The 18805-nt window shown below is 28.8% G+C and overlaps 1 protein-coding gene and 1 pseudogene across 2 annotated transcripts; one reads left to right on the top strand and one right to left on the bottom strand.

The window, feature by feature from the left end:
• Nucleotides 1-3542: 3542 nt before the first annotated feature.
• On the bottom strand, nucleotides 3543-8743 carry LOC111288319 (putative beta-1,3-galactosyltransferase 4). Of its 2 annotated transcripts, none has more exons than XM_022879158.2 (11): nucleotides 8175-8743; nucleotides 7094-7196; nucleotides 6948-7012; nucleotides 6647-6858; nucleotides 6464-6527; nucleotides 6111-6183; nucleotides 5805-5925; nucleotides 5462-5549; nucleotides 5241-5366; nucleotides 5041-5147; nucleotides 3543-4253 (listed from the first exon to the last, which is right to left on the bottom strand). In XM_022879158.2, the coding sequence occupies exons 1-11, from the start codon at nucleotides 8285-8287 to the stop codon at nucleotides 4105-4107; spliced, it is 1221 nt and encodes a 406-aa protein (XP_022734893.2). In that variant the 5' UTR covers nucleotides 8288-8743; the 3' UTR covers nucleotides 3543-4104. The 2 variants fall into 2 exon arrangements, with proteins under 2 accessions (XP_022734893.2, XP_089615745.1); XM_089759619.1 differs by having other exon boundaries at nucleotides 3543-4655; nucleotides 8175-8615.
• Nucleotides 8744-17557: 8814 nt separating this feature from the next.
• On the top strand, nucleotides 17558-18805 carry LOC111288092 (heterodimeric geranylgeranyl pyrophosphate synthase small subunit 2, chloroplastic-like; annotated as a pseudogene).

Raw genomic sequence — 18805 nt, forward strand, 5'->3', positions numbered from 1 at the left:
CCATTTAAAATTATGATTATATAATTTTTTTAATGAACCTATACATTGCTAAATTATAATTTATTAATTACACTACACGAATTATAGATAGATAATATGCTTGCATTCAGACAGTTGTAGCAGATGACTGATCCTTGATCTCTTCTTTCTTGATATCCGAATGTAATATTTTATTCAGAAGAAATTGAGATGCACATCGAGCTGCGTCGCCCAACAGCTGGAACAACTCTTGGTAAGAGTCAAGTGCCAGCTTGATAAAGAAACCAACCCATATCACAAACAAGAACCATCCCAGGTATGGGAAAGGGATCATTACAAGGAAGATTGAGGCAAGTGGTGCGGATAAGTGACTGATATTGCTGATAATGTTAGGGCATTCGACGTCGCGAATTCGGAGCTTGAATTCAGTCACCATGGCTGCAACATATGCTAATGTAGAAATGAAAAAGGCCAATATCATGATTCTGTTGTCGTCAAAGGGAGAAACATCGGCTTTGTGGTATTTGAGTATGAGGAATGGAATGAAGGCCGATATTGGGAAGCCTAAAATTGCATGAAACGATGCTGTGTCATCTGGGCTGAAATGTGAAATCAGAAGAGAAAATAAATGGCTGCTTCAGATTACATGTAATTTTGATAAAATCTACCATATTTTTCCTAAAATTTATGGGGAAAATGTTAAACATATTTCATATATGGTTCATGCATAATCGTTGATGCATAAATCTACTCTTTTTTAGTAAGGAATCATGCATAAATCATTAAGCCTGACTTAGATGCGGAATCTACGTTTACATAAACTGATTTTCTAAACACGAAATATTAAGCAAAGGATAAGAAGAAAATATACATTTGATAAATTTAAAGACTAATGTTTGCTATAACTTGAACATGACTGAATGTTTCAAGATGAATAAATAGGAAAAAGAAGTCTCCAATTACCTGGCAGGCATTTTTATAAAGCTCTCAGATTTTTCTGCTTCACCAGTGAAAAGATTTCAAGATTTAAATGATATGGATAGCTAGCCGAGAATTAAGATAAATATATACTTATAGGCATGGGTCTAAAGCAAAGCTACCATCAGTTCAAAGCAAATTTTGTATTTGAAACACTAGATTTTCCGTTTCCATTATTTCTAGAAACTCATTATCTATATGGCTAGTGTCACGTTCATACATACCACCCCATGAAAGAAGAAAAATGAGGCTAAAGGGTGCACATAAGTCTAATCAACTGCCTGCTTTGCTTGAATCTTTTAAAACTATAACTAAGAAATTGAAGCCTTTCTATTGATGGTTCAGTTTAGAATAGAGTCTTGACTATCTTTGCTTGAATCTTTTATTTCTATAACTAAGAAATTGAAGACTTTCTATTGATGGTTCAGCTTAGAATAGAGTCTTGACTATCGTTAATTAGAAAAAATCAGTTGTTGCCTGACAGAACAGTGCAAATTAAACATATAAATTATTAAGTGATTCGTGTTGCTAACATTTTTCAAAACTTTTTACAATGGCATAGAGCTTATACTAAGATATGATCAAATTTTTGTAAGTAATAGTTTATATTAATTAGGTCAAGTTAATTAGTCCAAATTTATAAATAATTGTTAACTTTCTTGATCGGGCAAGCTATCATATTAACTTTCTAATCCATCTTAAGCCGGCATTAATATTTTTCTTTAGTATTTATGATGTGTATATGTATCAGGATAGGGTTAATCCTCGTAATAGGGAACACATTTTTTATTAGAATTTCATGTATTAGAAATTTTATTCTTGAAACACTCTCGATAATTAATGAACTTTAAAAATTTTTGTGGTTCCATGCAAGGTTGTTAATATCGTACTGAATTATATTTTAATTTTTTTTAAAAAATATGATATATATCGATACCAATTGTTTCAATATATTATTTCAAAATTTTTTATTTAATACAAATATATTAACCACCGAACTTCCATGGCCGATCGACTAACCCCTGGGTCTTGGATAAACAATAAGGTCAAAGTTAGGGTGGTAGAGCAAGAATTCTATAGTTTTTCAAAATTTTCAATTTAATACAAATATATTAACCACAGAACTTCCATGGCCGATCGACTAACCCCTGGGTCTTGGATAAACAATAAGGTCAAAGTTGGGGTGGTAGAGCAAGAATTATATAGTTTAGTGCTCACACTTAATATTATGGATTTGAATTTCATTTTGTTAGTGGTTTTTTTTTTTTTTTTTTTTGGTCATAAGAATATAATTATCGTTTAAAAGAGTATGACTTACAATTAAATCAGCACTATTTTGATTATTTGATTCGAATTGATGTAATAAATCGACCTGAACATACTTTAGTGTCAGCCTAACAAATCACCAATCCTTCAAATGTAAATATCTCCTCATTCCTTGGTCAATTTTCACCCTTAAATCTCTAATTTATATCTCTAAATTCTTCGCCGATTTGAGTGTCTGAATACAAACGAAGAAAACAACATCGGCTTTTACTTCTAACTGACCTCTTTCCTCGTGATTTCAAGTTCTTGTCCTACAGTTTGAGTTTGGCACCAACAATTTTGTATACTTCTATTTCATATATCAAGCTGCAACATATAATACAATCTGTTGAATGATCAAAGCAACCAGGGATGGTATAACAAAAACAGACTTAAGAACTGGGTTTTGGTTATTTGGGCTATCTGCAATTTTATTATTCATCATTGCAGGAAAAGCAAAAAACACAGTTAAACTGACAAAGAATTGGATTGCCATCGAACCGAAAAGTGTAAAATGGAGATACATATAGAGTTATAGACCCCATTTTATGAAAACCAAGTTCTTGAAAGAGTCTAAATGTGAATTCGAAATTTAATTCAATTGATTCATCTAATCATGTTATCACGTTCATCACTTAACATCTAAAAAAAGCCAAAGCGTGATGTTTGATGATATCTGAATGGGAGGAGTGAGAAGCAGTGGGGTATTCAAGTGTATCTGAATGATTTCAGTGAAGGAATCATGTGGTGTATTCAAGTCTATCCAGGACCTCTTGAATCAAATTAGAACTGTTTTTGGTCATTCAAGCGCCAATCAAGCCATTTTGTAAAGAGTTCAATCACTTGGAGTGGGAAATCTAGCAAGAAAGTGACCTTTGTTTGTGTCTGTCCCACCTTATGCTTCCGAAAATCTAAATCCGCCCATCTTATGCATAATATATATTTCTACAGTTGTCTAGTGATATTTAAGTTTTTTTTTTTTTTTTATCAATTTAAGCGTTAAAGAGACTGAAATTCTGCAAGTTTTCGGATGATTTGCATGACTGGGCAGGGAAGTCATGCAATTTCCACCAGGGCTATGATCGTTTTTTTGTTTTTTTAACAAAAAAAAATCACAATATGATAACAAAGAAAAAAACTATAGAGTTGAAATTTAAATCCCATACTTACTAAATTTCACGTTTTAAAAATGAACGTATGAACCAATTAAGCTAAGCTTCCAATTAAGCTAAGCTTCAAGTGTGAGTGATGGTGATGCTTTAACATGAAGAAAAGAAATCATCAAAAGAGAAATATTCATCACCATTTTCACCCACAATAATGGAAAGAGGGAACACCAGTCAAAAGTGGAATGAAAAAGCCACTAACTCGTAAATCAGATGGCAGTAAAAGCTAGCCTAAATATTGGCGCTTATTTGGAATTGCCATTCACACTTACAAAACACCCCCCAGAAGCAAATAAAGAATGGTTAATTACAAACTATTTCCTCTCTTATAACTGCTATTTTTTGTTTTTTTTTTTGTATATAGGAAGCCCCAACCGAGAAATAAGGAATGTAGTTATAGGTGTTGGAATCTGAAATCTAGACTTGTTATGTGCAACTTCTTAAAGACAATTGGATGAACCAACTGAGCTAAGTTCCGGTTCACTGCTAACGGGCCTTTCTCCATATATAAAATGGAGCAGACAACCCAGCAGCCTGAACTCCTCTTTCCCCAACCCCAACCCTGTTTCTACATTTTACATTTTGACAGCTGCTGAGACATTTCTGATTACTAAAAGGCCAAATAGAAGCTCAATCCATTTACTTGTTTCCCCGAGTTTGGAGGAACTGGACTTTCTCAGAAAGCTGCATTCCATAAAGCATTCTTGCCTTCTCCACACCGCCAGTGAACCTCTTTCATCCTCTCAACTGACTTGCAAATCCCGCTGCAGGTCCAGTCAAATGAAGCAACACAGATGTTGCCTGCTTGAGCCTTCCACTCGCAATCTACAGCAATGTTATTAGCTTCAATCTTTTGTTCCACATCCTGGCTTTATAAAATATACTCCTACAACTAAATTGTACTTTATTCTTCATTCTGCTATACTTTACTTTAGAGTGCAGAAAGACAGTCGCACACACACACAGAGCCCTCAGGGGGATGCATACTGTTACCAAATAATTGGTATCACAGAGCCTCCTACCCTTGCTTTCATGTTCATGCTGGAGATTTTTCCTTTTTCTCTTCTTTAAACACACACAAATACACAATGCGACAGAAGTATAACTCGAGCCTAGGATCTCCAATGCTCCACCCAAAACCCCTACCACAAACCACCTTGGCCAACAGCGGTGGATCCATTCTTGATGGTGGGGAAATTTTTTCCTGAACACCCCCAAAATTTTTCCCTGGAAACTCTTTCAATCGATGAAATTAGTAAATCCATTGGCATTGGCAGTTTTATAAATATATATATATATATTTTAAGTGGACACCCTGAACAAAAAATTCCAGATCAACCACTGTTGGCCAAGCCCAGGTGGCTGTTTCAAGAGATTGTGAATGATTGAAAAGATTAAGCTAGATTGAACGGCTCAGGTGGTCATAACTTAAAGCATATGACTAGTAAGAACCAGTTATTGATGACAAGTTTCTTAATCAGATGATTCATGCTGGGATCTGATGATTAAAATCTATATTTATCATCCCCATGGTAGGAAGAGGCTCCAACCGAATGCCTGTTTCCAGATACTAAGAAAATAACAAGACATTTGCATTAGTTTATGACATTACCTGCGGTACCACAGCACAGTCTGCGGTCATCTATATGCTCAACGTCCAACCCAATGAACCATGATCCCAATGAAACATCTTCATTGGCATACTTATGCAGCACATGCCTGGAAAATTATCATTTCATGAGGAAGAAGTACAGACAAATGAACTTCAAACACAAAGATATAACATTCTCCTTCAGAAGACAGGGAGCTTACTGGTTAATCGATATGTAGGAAGCCAAATCTTTAGAAATGGCATATAGCTGCCCTGTGGCATGGCGGAAATACTTGTTTCCCTCGTCACCGAATTTCCAATATTCAGGTTCATGGTATCTTACTCCCCTGTCCGCATAAGGGAAAAAAGTGAGAAAATGGATATAAAGGTCATAACTCCTAACTTTTAACTAAAATGAAAACATTGGACATGCTTGGCTTACTTTTGAGCAAGAACTGGACCAGATTTCATGCAACCAATATAAACCCTGGGCTTGGATCTATGTCTAGCCAAAGTTGCTCCAAGTGTTGCTGCAAAAGCACATAGATAGACCAAATGTAAGAAAATCATAAGAAGAAAAGAGACAACAAGAATCATTTGACATTGTAATCTACAAATCCTCAGAGTAAAACAAATATATATATATATATGATACTAATTGCAACATACACTTTGGTTGCTTCATGAGAACGACAAATATATTAAAGAATATTGGGCTTATTCACTGCTCTGAAAGACTGTTTTCCTGGAATGAAAAACCAGACAAGAGAATGTTGCATCTTTACCTATATTTACATGCACATCATCATCAACTTTGACATAGTAATCGGCATCCCACAAAGCAACAGCAGTGGCAAAGTATGCCTTTGTCTTGGCTGATAATTCAAGGTAACCCTCAACATGCTCCTGCTCAAATGAAATTTTTACAAAATAAAGCAGCATGTAAGATGTTTTTTAGATATCAAAGCAAAATAAAAATGTTATAGAAAAGTTTTATAAGTATGCTCTAGCTTCTATATATCAAAGCAGAGCAATAATGTTGCAGAAGATATACGCATAAAGCTGACAATGAGCAAGATTGAAGGCAGTACCAGCCTCAGAATGTCACCATGCCTTCTGTCTTCTGCTTGAATAGCTTTATCAAGGATACCCCCTGAGGTAGCACTGTCAATTGAGTGGATAAAAAGTTTAGAAGGATTCCACTTCATCAAAATAGTTTTGACTTCAAACAATGAGAAAACCATATATAAAGCAATAAGATTATAGGCAATGAAAGATATATCCGGTGAATTCTAAGCCCATAAAACAAAAGGATTTATAAAGTTGCCTCCACCTCAACAATTTGTTGAAGCAAAGACCAGAGGATACAAGTTTCTTCATATTGGCAGGATAAAGAAATGTGAACTTCCATCTAAACTAGCTTTGAACTCAATAATGTACCCACCTGTGACCAATTACAAATCGCATTATGATTCCCTTCTCTTCTTCAAGCTTCTTTCTTTCTTCCCCTGGGTTTCATACAGATGAAGGAACAGCAATAATCATCTCAAGAAAATTATTTTAGAAATATATTACATGATACATCAAATTCACTATTATATGGAAGAAAAGAGATCAATCTACAAACCTTGAGGCATCCAAGTAGCGCGAACTGAATCTCTTCGTTTTCTGCTGCTAAAAGCGGTATTGATGCCTACAACCATTAAATATTTTCGTTTCCCTCTCGATTCAGGGAATTTCAGGTCATCTGAAATGGGAGAACCATTAATTATAGATTCTTGCATGGCCCTTGCAGCAGCTAACTCCATCTCCAAATTTGATATTGTTTTATCTAGTGTTCTGCATTATATATTCAGTAAAAAAATAAGCCTTCTGCTAAATTTAACAAAATCTAACAAAGAAAAAAAAAACCAGAAATATAAACTTACTGAATGGCATGAAGAGTCTTTGAAACTTCCCCTATTATATCCTTAGATTCACGCTTCACATCCTTCTGTTAACAGAAGACATCAAATGAGCTAACAAGAACCCAGCAAAAGGCAACAATAGTTTCAACTATTTAAATAATACTCACACTTATTGGATCACAACCCTCTGAAATTAACTTTAGCCTTCCATCGTTAACCCCCGTTTCCCGTGATACAGCTCTATCCTCAGCCTCAGGCACTGTCCACATTCTAATGCCAAAAGATCTAATTAGTTTGGCATTCACATTGGTAAAATAGAACTACAACAGAAAATATAGAGGTGATTCTCAATCTGGGAGTAAGAGTAGCCCATAATTCTTGAAGAAATTCACTCTAACAATCACAACAGAAGCCTCTGATAACACATTTTAGATTTAAAAAAAAAAAAAAAAAACAACAAATAAAGTGGTTGAACACTAAAATGCCATGTCAAATGAATATTTAGTGCTTCTGCACATTTTCTGGATTCTTGTGATAGAGCATGAAACTGGTCAAAATGTTGAGTTCCATCACTAACTTCCAGTTAGACAGGCTCTTACAGCAGAGAAAAGGAGGAGAGGAGAGCTGGTACAAGAAATCTATAGCACAACTGACACTAAAAACCATTATCGGGGCAGGCCAACGAGGACGAACACCAGGATACAAAGGACACAATAAATTTCATACTTTAATCAGCCCTTACCTAAAATTTGAATGGCTTAATTCAATCTTAATGATAGCCATAGTAAACAAAGTAAATTTTAAACCCACCATTGCAAAAACAGAAAAGGGCAGTAAAACCTCCGTAGTACTCTATGAACTGCAGATCTTTGCATTACACCATCAAACAAAGTGGTCTAATTAATTTCATAAAAAAAATAATGATTATTTATCAAAAGTTTTCATAATCATTGCCACTCATATAATATCCAGAAACAAGCAATAAACCCCACAAACATATATGAACCATGGTCCATGGAACTAATTGAAGGAAAAGAGCTACCGCATTCATTAAATTACATATATAGCCAAAACCATAATCCCCCAAAAGCAACTAATAAAGTAAAAGCAAAAGCAATTTATGAAAATCAGAAACAAAATCCATAAAGCTGATAACTTTACAAGCACCTAATTCACCTAACTGCAAATACAAGCTAGAACCAAATCAAGTCATGAAATTAAAGAAGCTAAAAGATGAGACAAATTTACCCATCAGAAAAGAGCATCCCAGCACAGAAACAGCCAATGCAAAGCAAAAGAGTCCATTTTTTTGTGACCGCGGACTTTGAATTAGGCTCCAATCCTTTACTCTTCCAACTCATTTTTCACAAAATCTCCCTTTTTTTTCTTCCTCCAAAACTAATTAAAATCTAAATCAAAGCAAAACCGATTTCTCATCTCATTTCAACAAAGTCAAAATGACAAAAATTTTAGATCCAAAAATCCCCAACTTTCCTTCAAACCCAACTCCAAAAACACTGAAAAACAAATAAAAACAACAATCTTTTATACAGTAAAGTGTATTTCAACACTTAAAATTTGTATCTTTAAATTGGGTTTTGAAAATTCTTGAGCTGCAAAATTGCAGAGAAGAGAAAACTCAAAACTGATGCTGTTTTGGAAAGTTTTTGAAGATGACCCACCAACTTCACTTGTTTGAGTTTTTGAACTTAAATATATATGGACAAAGATATAATTAATATATTCGAATTATGTAGCCGACACTCTTCATTTTTTTCATTTTTATTTTGATTGCTTTGGTCTAAACAAGGTTGGATATTAAACTGTCTGTGTCCTAGTTACGTTTACTGACATTTTAACAACTAGCTGCCGTCATGTAAAATACAAAAATTAATGTATTACAATTTATGTAGCATATTAAATACAAAATAATTTTTTTTTATTTTTTATCAAGTTTATATATTTTTTATAATTTTTAAATTATTTTAGTTTTTGATACCATCTTCGTGTTTTATCTAAAATTTTTTATGTAATGTTTAACTGTAAAATAAAAATGAGAGCAAAACTTGCATGTTTCAATGAGGAAAATTAGGTGAGATTTTTTCTATTTTCAAGACAAGGAACAGATTGGGTTTAATGTTTGAATTGAGTTATACGAATCGGTAAGTTTTTTTATTAACAAACAAAATTAAAACCAATGATAAGGCTATTAATGTCTCGATTTTACTATTAACTTCAAAGTTACAAAATTTTTTCTGTAGTTTTTAGTTTACCAATTGTATAACTCAGAACTGTGGTGACAGATATAGTTTCAAACACAACTGCATGTATGATGTTTGTTTTCTCATTTGCCAGAGACAAGAATCCTAGGAAGCAAAAGAACAATTGTAGAAATAGAGTAACAAATCATATGTCCTAAGAAAGTACTTTAAGAGGAGATTATTTGGGATGTCAAAAATCCTGACTTTTGATGTAATTTCTGCTTGGGTAGAAGAGAAGTTCGTTGAAAATGATGTTAATTATGACTTGTCATGAGAAATATCAGATGTAGAAAATAGTATTTCGTAATATGTTTCGACATTCAAACTATTATGTTATTAAAAAGGATAAGAGAGAGAGAGTAAAAAAGTAAGGACTACAAAAAAAATTAAAAATTAATTCGAAATTATAATATTCGGTTTTTTTTCATATTTTTTTATTTAATTTGAATTAAATAAAAATATTAAATATATATTAAGTTTAAATAAAATTTTAAATTAGGATGTGAAAAATTTTAAAAATCAAATCAAATTAAATTATATATTTTTTAATTTTTTATAAAATAAAAATAATTATTTTATATATAAATATATTAAAATTTTTATTAAAATAATATTTTAAATATTTAAATTTTAAATTTTAAAAATTGATAAATCGAACCGAACTAAATTGATAAAATTCAATTCATATCGGATCGATTTAAAAAAAAAGATAATTCAAATTTAGATCAAATTTTAAAATTTTATTATATTATACGTTATTAAAAAAATCAAATTGAATCTGATCCAAATCAAACTAAATCCAATTGAATTCAGACTGTTATCCCTTATATTAGAAACTAAAAAAAATAGAAAAGTTTTGGTTATAAATACTTTACGTGCTTAATTTGATTTGATTTTTTATATTTTATAAATGATAATGTGATTAATTGAATTATCAAATATTAATTATGATGAAAATCAAAGCTGCTATTGACGTGACTTTCAGGTGTCATTTGATTAGGGAGAATTCACAAATTTTTTCTCAGAATCTTGATGGTAGGTAGTTGATTCTCACATTTGATTCAGAATAATTTGATTATGAAAGAAAATGACAGATTCTCAACTATACTCAATGTCTCAAAATTAGAAACACACATTTTCTTGTGATATTTTAGATTTTCAGGAGAAAAGTTACTTTATTTTCAAATTTGACATAAATAAAAAATTATAAAATAGTCGTTACTCTTTTAAAAAACATGTCTGGAAGTAATTGAACACAGTTGTAGGTTTTTGTATAGAATAAAATAATTTATATTGTAATTAAGGTGTTTGACATAAAAAATACCTTAAATAATCTTTTTATATTTTAGGATTTTGTGTTAATATTTTTATAAAATGATTATTTAAGACATTTCTATATAGAAAACACATTGAATAATTTTTTTATATTTTTACAAATAGATTATTTAAAGCATTTTTATACAAAAAATACCTTAAATAATTCTTTTATATTAAGGTATTTTTTGTACAAAAAATATCTTAAATAATCTTTTTATATTTTAAGGTTTAGGGTTAATAATTTTATAAAAAGATTATTTAAGAAGTTTTTATACAAAAAATACCTTAAATAATTATTTTATATTTTTATAAATAGATTATTTAAGACCTTTTTTGATAAAAAAAAATACCTTAAATAATATTAAAAAAAATTTTAAAGGCATTATTTAAAGCTTTTTTTTATCAAAAATATTTTAAATAATTCCCTCATATTTTTTAACAGTGATTATTTAAGATATTTTTTGTCCAAAAATATCTTAAATAATCTTTCATTTTTTTTAAAGAGGCTATTTAAGGGGTTTTTAGATAAACAGTGCCTTAAATAATACCACAAATGTTTTTAAAGGATATCATTTAAAGTGTTTTTACTCTAAAAATATCTTCAATAAATTTTTTTATTTTTTTAAAATATTGAAAATTATATAAAGCGTTTTTATTAGAAAATTAAAAGGAATTATTTAAAAATTTTCTTTATTGATAATATTTTATAAATAATTTTTTTTTTTGCTAAAAAACATCATTTATCATTTAAGTATTTATTATTAATAAAAATTAATAAAAAATTATCATTATATATGTCAAAAAAATTATAATGATTATTCAAAAATTAACATACATAAATTTTTTTAATAAAATGAATGAATTTAAATATAAAATATTTTTAAAATAAAAAAACTTTAAATAGTATATTTTTTTCAAAAATCATATTTTTTTCAAAATTTACAATTTCATGACCGAAATACTCCGATAAGGAATAACTTCAACATTGTTTCAAATAAGCTTAATAATCCAAAGCTATAAGCTTAGCTTAGCTTAGCTTTTCTTCTTGGATTTTGCTTTTGTCCCACAAAGCAGAAATCCATAATTCCAACTGTCCTAAAATACCAACACTTCCAAACATTCATTCAAGGATGCTTGGACACATGGGACACGTGCAAAGAGCACGAGTCCGAATAATGGATTGTCATGGGTTTTCAAGATTTAGGACGCTAGCTGAGCTTCAAATTAAAGTTTAGGGGTAGAGTAGAGATTCAGATAAGGAGGTTAACATGTCAAGTATGGATGGATAAAATATTTTATTTTATTTTAGTTTTTTATATTATATTGTTTTTGTATTTATATTTAATAGATATTTAAATTTAAATTTATTTTTATTTTTATAAATATTTAATTGATATGAATAATTTTTATAATCATAGTTTTTTAAAAAATAAAAGTAAAAATAAATTTTTTATTTTTATATTGCATATTTTAGTAAAATTTTATAAATATGAATTTTTTAAATACAAATATATTAGTTTTAATAAATTTAAAATAAATTTTATATTATTAAATAAAAATTATTTTATTCAATATATATAGAGTACAAAACGAATATTATATTATTTATCTCTTAAAAAATTTAAAATCATATCCATCTCTCTTCTCAATATTTAATATCTATTCATATTTTCGTTAAATAAATAATTAAAATTTTCATCGAGTTTGATAAGATTAACATCTTTTTATTAAGAGATTCATATCAAAATCAAGCCTATACAAACTTGTAAATAAAGGAAAATACATAGCTAGTACCCATTTTCAATACAAATATTTGGATCTATACATGTGCATATTAAGTCCAAGTACTCCAAGTTAAATTCCATGGTTGATGGATACTTCCATTTTTTTGTTTTCTTGTTATTACAAAAAAAAATTTACAACAAATAACTCACTAAAATTACAATGGGAGATTCATGATTTGTTTGATTGAAAGTTGATTTCCAATTAATGGAAAAATAATTTTTTTAAAAAAAATTATAATATAAAAATTTAAAAAAATTATAAGTATTAAACTTAAATCATGAATCTACTAAATATTATATTTTTGAGAATAACGATATGAATAAATGAGAGTAAGATTTGAATTAAAATTATATATATAATTTGCACATTTATATAGCATTTCTCTTGAATGACACAAAGAATTCAAAGATTAGTTGTACTTTCAAATCTCATTATCAATGCAATGATTGTAAGCTAGACTCTCAATTACAAAATTACCCTATCCTTTTTGTTTTGTTACTTGATTTGCAGGGCTTTTCTTCTTCTATTCCTTAACCAAGTTAAAAAAGGAGAGAGTAAAATGTAACATCAAGACATCTAGTTTTGACTTTGGCAAGAAGCCTCTTTATATTGTCTATTTTATATATATGGTTTGAAGACAGATAAAATGTCATAATATCAGCTTGGAAAGGGAATTTGGACCTACCATTATGTGTCTTGTTTGATAATGATCATCAAATCAACCATAAATAAATTTGACTTATGAAAATATTAAATTTTGATAATTTGATCATATATATATATATATATATGTACACACATTAAATCTCCTCTTCATTAAGATATATTCTTTTATTGTTTTTTTTTTACAAAAATATCTTGATCTGAAAAAAGAAAAAAAAGTTATAAATGTATACATTTGAATCTAAATTTATTGAATATTATTTTTTAAAAGTGACTACATGATTTATAGAAAATAACTTATATGAAGCTTTTCAAATGAAATTTGTGAAATTCTTTATTAAAAATAATCTAATAAAAATTTTAATAAAAAATTCAAACCGATAAATTGATAGAATTCAACAAGAAAATTAATAATATGTAAACAAATAGTATTAAAAATATCATTTATAATTAAATTTAATCAATACTTATTTAACAGCAAAAATTTTATTAAAATTTTTATTAAAATTGTCTATCTAAAAAAATATCAAAATTTATTAAAATTTTTTAAAAGTTTACATACTTGATTTATGTAATAGAAGCTTTTAATCTATCGATTTTGATTTTCAATTTTAATTTTTATTTAATTAGTTTTAATAAAGAATTTCATGACTTATATTGTTTTATACAGTAACACTAACTATATATTTGCATGTTAGGTTTGTTAATTTTGTTCCTTTAAAGCAAAACTACTCTATTCTTTATTTGACTCGAACCCCATTAAGTAGGTCACAACTAAAGGTGTGTTAAGTTCAGCCCTAGGTCACTTTTTCTTTTTTGCAAATTTGGGAGATTAATTGAGAAGAATTTTTTTTATCATTATTATTCTTCTAATAAATAAGGATCTCTTAGGAGTGGTTAAAGCAAGTTCATGTGATTAATCATCATTCATTCCATCATCTAAGTGGCCCCAAACATGAGCAAACATAAAACATTGAAACCCTTTGGCCTCACGAATGTGGGTGTGAATCACATGAGGTTATTGGAATATCAATGCTGGCTTGATGGAGCAATTGCCTTTAATATTCAAACACAAGTGGAATATTGAGCACTAATGCCTATGAACTTCTCAATTATGGCTTCCACGATAGATTTTAATTTGAAGATATAACTTGAAATTATAATACCAAACCAAACTTCATTGACCCTATTAAAATCCTCTAACTTAGTAAGACTTCTAGTAAAACAAGTTGAAATTTTTTTTTTAAAAAGTAGCTAATAGTAATCTAATAATATTTCATTTTATCAAAAAGAACATAACTAATTATTAGTCATGAACTATCCTTACGAACATTTCAAACATTTTTTATTAAAATATTAAAAGAGTTCTTTAATTTTATCGTTTTATTTAAATAATTTTTTATATTTTTATTATATCTAAATAAACCCTTATTTGTTAATTTGTATTAAGTATACTCTTATTTCAAATAAAAAATTAATTTATGTTAAGGGCTTATTAAGGTATAAATTAAAAGATAAGAGTTTATTTTAATACAACTTAAAGTTTAAGAGCTTATTTTGATGCAAAATGAAGATTAAGAGTTTATTTGAATGAAATAAAAATATATAAGCCAAAATAAATAAAATGATAAAGTTTAGAGGTTTTCTTATTATTTTAGCTAATATTTTTTTTAATATTGGTTTTCTATTAAGCAGATAAAATTGAAACGATTGAGATGTGCTAGTTGCTAATTAAATTATAATTAAAAGGTGACATTTTATAACATGTTGAGATTAAAATTTTAATATCTATAATTTTTTTTTTATTCTTAAATTATGGCCTCCTTTATATCTGAAAATTGAAAAAATAATGACTAACCAACATTAAAGTCATAATATATAAGCATAATTAAGCAGTAGTTAACCCAATTTCAACATTTAATAGAAGGCTAGATTAGTACTAGTGAAGCTATATATACACAACCACCCCCATATTGAATATATAAAGATTATTAGGGCCATGGGGTCATGGCCTACTTGTTTCACATGATGCACATGTTGTTACCCACTTGTTCCCATGTTGATGTCACATGTTCACTTTTGTACACTACTTATGGCCCATTGACTTTGCTTCAAATAAAATGAAATTTTTATTTTTTCCACTATTAAAAGATGAAAATTAATATATATCCTAAAAATTTTATATTATGTCTTAGAAATGGATAATTAATTGGTTAATAAAAATCTTGGTGGGTTTTTAGATATTTTTAATTGCATTTATAAAAGAATAAATAATTAAATTTATGCATAACTTATTGGCATCTTCTTAATTTTTTTAAAATATAAAATTATAGCTACTTAAGTTTGACCTTATGGGAAATTTACCAATTTTTTTTTATTATTTTGTAGATCTTTCATTGCCCCAAAACAACAAAAAAAAAAAAAAAAAATGGAGGGATGGAAAATCAAATTGGGCTTTTTTCATGAAAAACCTTTGAAGAATTGGCCCTTGGGCCTTGAGGAGGGCCAATCTATGAAAAGATTAGCTCCTTGAACAAATTTTCTATTAAAGCTTTGGTTGTATTGTAAATCATAAATTAAATCTTCACCAACTTCCAAAAAAAAAAAAAATCTTCTCCCCCAAAAAATTTCTTTTAATTTATACAAAATAATTATTTTTCGTTTTGAAAATAAAACATTTATGATTTTTATTTTGCACATTTCTATTAATCACAATAAATTTTTACAATAATGACAAACACTTAATATTTTTAAAACATAATATTTTTATCATATTTTTAATCTAAATTTTTTTCAACTACAACAAAATAAAATTCAACATACATTTTTTTGACCAACCTTTAACGCCATCAAGTGAAGACCCACGTCACCATATGTGGAATTTGATACCATAGTGCCCCACACAATGTGGGTCTTCAAAAGAATTATCTCTCAATGGAGGTCATCATCCTCCTATTTAACCCTAAAATCATTTTAATACACATTTAATGTGAGACTCAATATATGCTTATGTCACATACAATTATTTCATTATAATTAAATTTAATAATTTAAAATGCTATATAATAATATGATATAAAATTATATAAAAAAATATAAATATAATATATTTTAAAGTTTTAATAAAAATTAAATATACATTTAATAAAAATTTAAATATATATTTTATATTTTATATTTTTATATAAATATAAATTATAATATATAATTTTTACATAAAATATTATATAAATATACAAATTATTAATTTGATTGGTATTATGTTGGATCTCTGTCACATCCCACTATCAAATCTAATAATCAACTTTTGACGCTCCAACACATAATCAACTCTCGTGGCTGACCGTAGTCTATGCCAGGAAAGATCCACGAGGACTTTACAGTCCAATTAATATAATAATATAATTTAAAATTTAATATAAATTATATATAAATTTAATAAAAATAAAAAATATTTTGTATTTAATATATCAATTTCAATTAATATTGACATAAAATAAATATAATATAAATATATAAATTATTAAATTTAATTTATAAAAATTTCAACTTTTTAAAATTTTTTTCTAAAGATTTTTTTTTTTTGTGATTACTATGTTGGCTAAAAGTGGTTGGTGGATATTGAGTGACATAATTTTAGTGGAAATTAGTTCCTGGTCGTGCAATTGGCATCAACCTAATTTCAAAGTTTTGAAATACTGTTGAACGTGTACAAGTCAAGATTCAAATTCAGTTTATATCATCACCTTTAATTTCATAAACCGATTAATAAAATGATAACACATGTTGTATTTTTTCAATTAAATTTTTTATTTTTTCAATATATATTAAAAAATATATATCATCGTCTGAATTTCGTTTATAAAATTAAAAAACTTGATAATTTCTTTATTAACAATTTCTTAGGATAGAAAATTTTTGGTGGAATTAGAATGAGTGGCAGCTTTTGACTAATATGTTAAAGAAATAATAAAAAAAAAAAAGGTGGAAACATTTTACAATTTGAAGGTTCTGGATAATATAATGTTTTTAATTAATCCTTTCCATATGTTATTGATTATTAATTCCTGGTCAAGAAAAAAAAACCTTATTTATTGATTAACTTGAATAATTTGTGTTTATCTATTTTATTTTAAATATATGTAAAATATAAAAATTAACATATTATAATTTATGTTAATATATTAAAAAAAAAATTATATTTGATGTTTAAAGTTTTATAAAAAATTTTAAATTTATTTTTTTTATTTTTTTTATATCGATTCATCGTGTTGTAAAATTATCAAAATTATCTATTAAATTAGTACATTTTATTTTTTTAATTGAAAGATTGTAATAAACTAACGTAATTTTATTAACAACCTAAAATTTGGCATAATTGTACAATCCATGTTGACCTAACACGACACAAAAATTTTTTTTTTTAATTTTTTTTCTCTGAAGAAAAAATAATTAAATAAATAAATAAATTTTGAAGGTTATAATGTTAAACGTGTTTCCCAAGTGTGGCCCCCTCACAAAACATGTGAACCTCGTAATCTAATACTAACTCCATCATAAAAATCTAACTTGGTAAATACTGACATCTCAAAGCTTATAAATGTACTTCAACTTTTCTCCTCCACAAATGCACCCATTAGAGCAAAAGGCAAAAGGCAAAAGGCAAAAGGCAAAAAGCTCATTTCTTCACCTTTCTTTCCCTGTCTTTCTCTTTTAAAGCTTGAAGCTTCTGCTCAATTTCTCATCCATGGCAAGAGCTCTGTCAATTGTCAATGGCAACCCAATGTTCCATGTTCGTTGCAGGCCAAATCCCAGCCGTCCATGTCCTTTGGTATTGCCTTATAGGCCTCTGAAAGTTACCATGTCATGCAACCAGCCTTATTGGACCTCCATTAACGCAGACATTGAAGCTCATCTCAAGCAGGCTATCACGGTAAGAGAACCTCTCTCTGTTTTTGAGCCCATGCACCATTTAACATTTGCCGCCCCTCGAAGCACTGCACCGGCGTTATGTGTGGCTGCCTGTGAGCTGGTTGGTGGCCACCGGGATCAAGCTTTGCCGGCGGCATCCGCACTTCACCTCATGCATGCAGCTTCTTTCACTCATCGGCATCTTCCATTAACAGAAAGCTGTAGGCCCAAGTCCACGATTCAACATGCCTATGGCCCAAACATGGAGTTACTAATAGGGGATGCACTGGTACCATCTGGTCTCGAACTATTGGCCAAATCAAATGATCCAACGCAAAATAACTCGAACCGGATTCTACGTGTGATGGTTGAGATCACACGTGCCATAGGTTCTCAAGGAATGATTTATGGACAGTACTATGAAGTAGAACTTTGTCAATCGGACAATAAAGGGTCATCTCACATTGGTGAGATCGAACGTCTCTCTGAGAAATATGAAGGAGCATTGCATGCCTGCGCAGCTGCCTGTGGGGCAATATTAGGACGTGGAAATGAAGAGGAAATAGAAAAAATGAGAAGGTATGGTCTATACATAGGAAAAATACAATGATTGATGAACAGAATTGGAAGCAATGACAAAGATTTGAAAGTTTTGGTGGAGGGGCTCAGGAACTTGGCTACCAAAGAATTGACAGGTTTCAATGAGGCAAAGGTTGAAGCAATATCTAGTTCTTTTGAGTCTAATCTGATATATGCTTAGGTCTAAGGTTTTTCATGTGTGGAGAGACATAAAACATAGGACTAGACATGATAATTCGTATATTTATATTATATAAAAATATTAATAATTTATATTTTTATGTCGTATTTTATATAAAAATTATGTGTTATGGTTCATATAAATATAAAAAACTCAAAAGACCTATTTTATTTTTGTTAAAA

Source organism: Durio zibethinus, chromosome 4 (genome assembly GCF_047325235.1).
Source record: "Durio zibethinus cultivar Kanyao isolate XHJ-2024 chromosome 4, ASM4732523v1, whole genome shotgun sequence".
NCBI lineage: Eukaryota > Viridiplantae > Streptophyta > Magnoliopsida > Malvales > Malvaceae > Durio > Durio zibethinus.